Source organism: Vulpes vulpes, chromosome 9 (assembly GCF_048418805.1).
Source record: "Vulpes vulpes isolate BD-2025 chromosome 9, VulVul3, whole genome shotgun sequence".
Classification (NCBI taxonomy): domain Eukaryota; kingdom Metazoa; phylum Chordata; class Mammalia; order Carnivora; family Canidae; genus Vulpes; species Vulpes vulpes.
In genome coordinates, this window is record NC_132788.1 from 108892709 (window position 1) to 108898755 (window position 6047).

At 61.5% G+C, this 6047-nt stretch overlaps 1 protein-coding gene across 1 annotated transcript; it reads right to left on the bottom strand.

The window, feature by feature from the left end:
• Positions 1 to 2729: 2729 nt before the first annotated feature.
• RPS15 (ribosomal protein S15) lies at positions 2730 to 3823 on the bottom strand. Its single transcript, XM_072721986.1, has 4 exons — positions 3723 to 3823; positions 3293 to 3378; positions 2969 to 3203; positions 2730 to 2875 (listed from the first exon to the last, which is right to left on the bottom strand). Exons 1-4 carry the CDS (start codon positions 3723 to 3725, stop codon positions 2762 to 2764), a joined length of 438 nt encoding a protein of 145 aa, XP_072578087.1. The 5' UTR covers positions 3726 to 3823; the 3' UTR covers positions 2730 to 2761.
• Positions 3824 to 6047: the final 2224 nt, after the last annotated feature.

Sequence of the window (6047 nt, forward strand, 5' to 3'; positions counted from 1 at the left end):
GAGGGCCATTCAGAGGGGCACAAAGGCAGTGGTGTGGCCGGGAGGCCCCAAGGCAGGGCCTGGGCCGGGTGAGGTTCCGGGGACCCTGCCCCACAGCCCGCCCAGAGGGCCCGTGCCTGCTGGCTGTGCGCCTCCGTCTGAGGACTTTCCTTTTGCTGGGAACACTAATGTGCGTTGTCCCCAAGCACACATAATATAAACTCAAACTGCAGAAAATTAAGAACAGTAACCACTGACCTCTCCCACCTTGAGGACAAGGTGGCCTGTGCTGGCCATGCTGGAAGCTTCCAGGGAGGCCCTCAAAGAGGGCAACACCAACACTTCATTGAGCACCAGAAACTGGCTAAATGAAGGTCCCGTGGATTTGGGTTGTGCTACCAAAGCTTTATTTGCAAACACACCCAGCACCGACCCTGTTGGGTTGGCACCCCGCCACCCCCACGACCCCCATGGGGAGAGCCTCAGACACCTGCCTGCACTGGTCTCTAGTCCTGCACACGGACCTCGTGGCTCAAACCAGTCTCATGTGCATCACACTTGGAGCAAAAAAACACTTTCCAGAGAAGGCGCATGTTCGCCCTGGGATGGTTGTCCCCCTTGCCAATCTTGTGTAGAAAACATTTATTCGGGCAAGCCCAGGTGGTTCAGCGGTTTAGCGCCACCTTCGGCCTGGGCCTGATTTTGGGGATCTGCAATTGAGTCCCACATGGGGCTCCCTGTGAGAAGCCTGCTTCTCCCTCTGCCTGTGTCTGTGCCTCTCTCTCATGAATAAATAAAATCTTTTTAAAAAATAAAGTCTAGGGATCCCTGGGTGGCGCAGTGGTTTGGCACCTGCCTTCGGCCCAGGGCGCGATCCTGGAGACCCAGGATTGAATCCCACGTCGGGCTCCGGGTGCATGGAGCCTGCTTCTCCCTCTGCCTGTGTCTCTGCCTCTCTCTCTGTGTGTGTGACTATCATAAATAAATTTTAAAAAATTTAAAAAAATAAAAATAAACTCTATTTAAAAAAATGCTTATTCTACTCAATTTCATTTTTTAATTATGGAAATTCTAAAACTAAGAAAAAATATAGATAAAAATAGGAAGGGGCAAATGGGGATCTGGGGTGGTCAGTTGGTGAAGCCTCTGCCTTCAGCTCAGGTCATCATCCCGCGGTTCTGGGATGGAGCTCCGGGTCAGGCTCCCTGCTCAGCAGGTAGTCAGTCTGCTTCTCCTCTCCCCTCAAATAAATAAAATCCATTAAAAAACAAAACAAAACAAAAAAACCCCGGGAGACAGAGGGTTGCTGGGAGGGGGAGAAGAGGAGGGACGGGGTCACCAGGTGATGGGCACTAAGGAGGGCACGTGATGGAACGAGCGGAGTGTTGTATCCAAGTGAAATTCTACCCCTGAAATGAGTAAAAACTTCAAAAATTGACAACTGAGACCACAGTGAGCCCTCACCTTCCTGGCTGGGCCGAGCGGGCCCTTCACTGGAGTCAAGGTCACACAAAGGGCAATAGGGCCGGTATCCACCAGGCTTTGCAGACAGCAGCTCGGACGATGGCCTTGAAACCACAAAGTGCTGGCCTGCCTCGGCCCAACTCCCAACACCTCGAGGCGTGGACTCAAAGTTTCTAGTTGGTCTCTCCACGGTCCAGCCAGGGTCCAGTAACTGTCCACAAGGGCCCCCAGTTCCTCACCTCTGCCGTGCCTCGGGTGCCCCTTATCAGCCTGCACAGCCTTCCCTGGCCCTCCTTCCTGCCGGGCCTCGACCCAATCCCTTGGGCACTGCGCTGTTGGGCACCTTAGAAACTCTCGAGTGGAAGAGTTTTGATTCCGCCTGTTGAGATACTCGGCCCCAGTTCCTTTTTTTTTTTTTTTTTTTTTCTCGGCCCCAGTTCCTACAGGGCTGTTCTCTCCCTTCGGGCTCCATAGGAGCTCGGGGTCCCAGGGTAGGAGACAGGCTGCACTCCGTTCCGGGACTCCACGCTGCGGTTCCTTTGCTGGAACTGGAGGAGCCTGTGCCATCCTGCTGCTGCTTTTACCACCTTCTACTAGAAACCATAAACTGCCCCAGCTTGCTGTTTTAGCAATTTAACCAACTCCAACCCAAGAGGTAACAGTGTGAGTGAATTATGCTGCTACCCAGAGATAAAGTCCAGGAAAAAGCAGCCGGAGGGGACAGCAGTCACCACCGGGTGAGGCAGGCTCCTTTGCATGCCGTCCCAAGTCCTTCCCCTCCTTGCCTCTGGGCCCCAGCTCAGCACCTGGCCATCCCTCCGCTCCCAGGGGTGCACACACCTTACCACTGTCGGGCGTACAGTAGGCACCTCACTTCCCACCTCCCTGCTGTCCCCAGGTCAGCTTCCTTGGGGCAAACCCAGAGCACCACCTCCTGTCACCCCACCTGTGATCCGTCAGTGAGTTACAGCCCCCACTGCCTGGACAGTTAGCACCCAGTCTGGGCCATCCACCACCTCGGGGTGCCCTGTGCCTGACACGGGGGGAGACACCTGAGCAGAAATACCCGCAATCATCGCTCCAGCTGTGGACCCACCCCGGGGAGGCAGAGGTGGGAGCGGCGGCCCCAGAAGGGCACGGCCCCAGGGCAGACACCTCCCTCGGCCCAGGGGATGCCAGGAGGCTGCCAACGACCGCAGCTAGGTGGGGCCAAGCCGGCGCCCGCGGCGGGAAACCAGGCGCCGCGCCCACCGGCAGAAGCAAGCTCAGACGCTGGACCACACGAGTCCGGGACTCGGTGCCTTTATTGGCCGACGGGCTACTTGAGGGGGATGAAGCGGGAGGAGTGCGTGGCCCCGATGCCGGGCCTGCCGTGCTTCACGGGCTTGTAGGTGATGGAGAACTCGCCCAGGTAGTGGCCGATCATCTCGGGCTGCGGAGGGCGAGCAGGGCAGGGCGTCACGGGGGCGCAGGCCGCCAGGTCGCCCCCCACCCACCCCCCGAGTGGCCCGGCAGCCCCGCGAACCTTGATCTCCACCTGGTTGAAGGTCTTGCCGTTGTAGACGCCCACCATGCTGCCCACCATCTCGGGCAGGATGATCATGTCCCGCAGGTGCGTCTTCACCACCTCGGGCTTCTCCATCGGGGGCGCCTCCTTCTTGGCCTTGCGCAGGCGCTTGAGCAGCGAGTGCTGCTTCCGCCGCAGACCCCGGTTCAGCCGGCGCCGCTGCCGCGCGCTGTACAGCTGCATGAGCTGCTCGCTGGGACGCGGGGACAGGCGGGGGCTGAGCCGGGGCGCCCCCCGCGCCCCTCCCGCCGCCCCCGCCCCCGCCCGCCCGCCCGCGCTTACTAGGACATGTCGAGCAGCTGGTCCAGGTCCACGCCGCGGTAGGTGAACTTGCGGAACGTGCGCTTCTTCTTCTGCTCCACCTCCGCCTGCGCGGGCCGGGCGCGGGGGCAGCGAGGTCAGGGGGGCAGCGCGGGTGGGAGCCGGCCCCACGGCCGCCGCGCCCACCCGGCCCGCAGCCCACGGGGCCTCGACGCGCCCGGCCCGGGAGCGCACACGCGGCTGCGGGCGGCTGGGGTCCGGCGGGGACCGGCCTCGCCCCGCGTCCTCCCGGCACGGACCGGGCCCGCCCCGCGCCCTCACGTCCGGGGCTCCCGCGGGCCTGGAGGCGGCTGCCGCATCCGGGCGGCCGGACCCGGGCGCTCACGGGGCGGCCAGGCCGCGGATGGCGTCGGATGGGCCGGGAAGCGTCGCGGAAGCCCAGGGTACTCACCATCTTGCCAGCTCCTCTGTGGGAAAGGCCGCCGCTCCGCGCCTGCGCGGTTATCACGTGCGCCCCGCGCGCCCCGCCCCCTCGCCGTCCGCGCGAACGCGCTTCCGCTTTCCGGGCGGAGGAGCGCGCCCCCTGCTGGCGGGAGGGCGGAGCGCAGGCGGGGGCGGGGCACCTGGGACCCTCGCTGGGCCCTGCGCATCCGCCTCCTCCTGCAGCCCTCCCCCAGCCCAGGTGCTGTGTGCGGGGTCAGGCTCAGCGCCGCGCGGGATGGGAGCTCCAGGGCGGGCGGCCGTGAGTCCCGAGCGCCCAGGAGAAGCCGGGGCGGGGGCGGGGCGAGAAGGCGCCCCGGATGGGGACCCGCCGGGCACCGCTCCGTTCCCTAACAGGTGTGCAGGTGACGTGTAACCGCGACTGGGCACAGGCACGGGCCGGAGCTGTGATGGAGCTGTGACCCGGGAGCCAAGGCTGGGGCTCCAACGGGCGCAGGTGCGCAGCAGCCTCACGGGGGGCAGGAGGGGAAGCACCCCGGTGTCCATCCAGGGGATACGGTCCAGCCCCGGGAAGGAAGGGGCCCGACACCTGCCCCACGTGGACAGACCCCGAGGACACTGGGCTCAGGGAGGGGACCCAGACCCAGAAGGACACCTCCTGCAGGACCCCCCTCCCAGGAGGTCCCCAGAGGAGGCCCGTCCACAGAGACAGAGAGGAGGTGGTGGGAGCCAGGGGTGGGGCAGGGGGGGCAGGGAGGTCAGTGCTTCCTGGGGACGGGGAAGGTTCTGGAGATGGTGGTGGAGATGGGTGCGCGGCAGGGTGAGCGTGCTCTGTGCCCTGAGGTGTTTACAGAGGGTTAGTATGATGAATCTTTTTTTTTTTTTTTTTAAGATTTTATTTATTTATTCATGAGACACCCAGAGAGGCAGAGACAGGCAGAGGGAGAAGCAGGCTCCCTGCGGGGACCCCGATGGGGACTGGATCACACCCTGAGCCGAAGGCAGACGCTCAACCGCTGAGCCACTCAGGCGTCCCACGATGGTGCATCTTAAGCTAGAGCAGCCTCTAAGAAAATGACTCAAAAGATATGAAAAAAAATCATTAAAAGAATTAAAATGCTACACTAGAAAATTCTCACGTAAAGCAAAAACCACAGAAGCGTACAGAAACAAGAACCAGCCGCACGCACGCAGAGAACAAGGTGAAGTGGCAGTGCTAACCCTGGGGGTAAGGGTCACAGCACTGAACACCGGTCAGGCGGGGTAGGAATGAGGCTGGTGCCTCTGCCCCACCCAGCTGACTGGGCTGGTCTCCGTGGGAACGGCAGCCTCCGGGCCTCCAGCCTCCTCCGGGCCTCAGGCCAGTTTGCTGGGTGGGGTTTGGCTTTGTGGGGAGCTGGGGCTGGCCTGGAGGGAACAGGAAATCCAAAGGAAGCGGGGACCCCCCCAAGTCATTTCCACAGTCCCGTGGGTAGGGCCAGTCAGACTCTACCAAAGAAGGGGATGTCCCTCCTTGTCCCCAGTGGAGAACAAGCACAGCTCTGGGGGCTGCAGGATGTGTCCTGGTGAGGGGAGGCTCGCCCACGCTCCAGAGCAAGGTGGGGTCCCGGGAGCCCAGGCCAGCTGCAAACCCCTGCATAGTTTGCACGATGCCTTTTTTGCCAGGGAATCTTAATTTTGCAGAGAATTTCACAAAAGAAAGGAGGTAACGTTTCACCCTGTGATGCCGTGCAGTATGGGCGGGCGGCAGGGCCTGAGGTTCCCTCCGGTGGCAGCAGCTCCAGGGGGCAGGGGAGGCCCTGGCAGGCTGAGGTGCACGGTGGGGTGTCGCCACAAGGGGGCATTTTGTGAACTGCAGAGGAGGCACCTCTTCTCTCTGGCTTGGAGCTGAACCCACCTTCCCCGCCCCAGAGCGAGAGCCGGTCTGGGCCGTGGGCGCCGATGGGGCTTTCTGGGTGTTTCGTCCATTACTTTATCTTCGGCACATTGGAAGTACCCGGTGCATTTTGGATGAATCATTTTCTTTTTTTTTTTTTTAGATTTTATTTATTCATGAGAGACAAAGGCAGAGACACAGGCAGAGGGAGAAGCAGGCTCCCTGCGGGGAGCCCCTCGTGGGACTCGATCCCAGAACCCCGGGGTCGCGTCCTGGGCCAAAGGCAGACGCTCAACCGCTGAGCCGCCCAGGCGTCCCTCCTTTTCTTTTTACATTTTAAAATCTTGTGGTCTTTCAAAGGACGGAATAATGGCCTCCAAAGACCAGGATCTGGGACATGTCACTTCCCACAGCAAAGGGGACTTTGTCAAGGCCCAGGGGGCCCAGTGTCCTGACCAG

What these genes read in the sequence shown, in the direction of transcription:
- RPS15 (XM_072721986.1), bottom strand. An exon ending in CAGCTGCTCGACATGTCCTA is followed by an intron (nt 3,204 to 3,292) that starts GTAAGCGCGGGC and finishes CCCGCGTCCCAG; the next exon opens with CGAGCAGCTCATGCAGCTGT. An exon ending in TCAACCAGGTGGAGATCAAG is followed by an intron (nt 2,876 to 2,968) that starts GTTCGCGGGGCT and finishes CGCCCTCCGCAG; the next exon opens with CCCGAGATGATCGGCCACTA.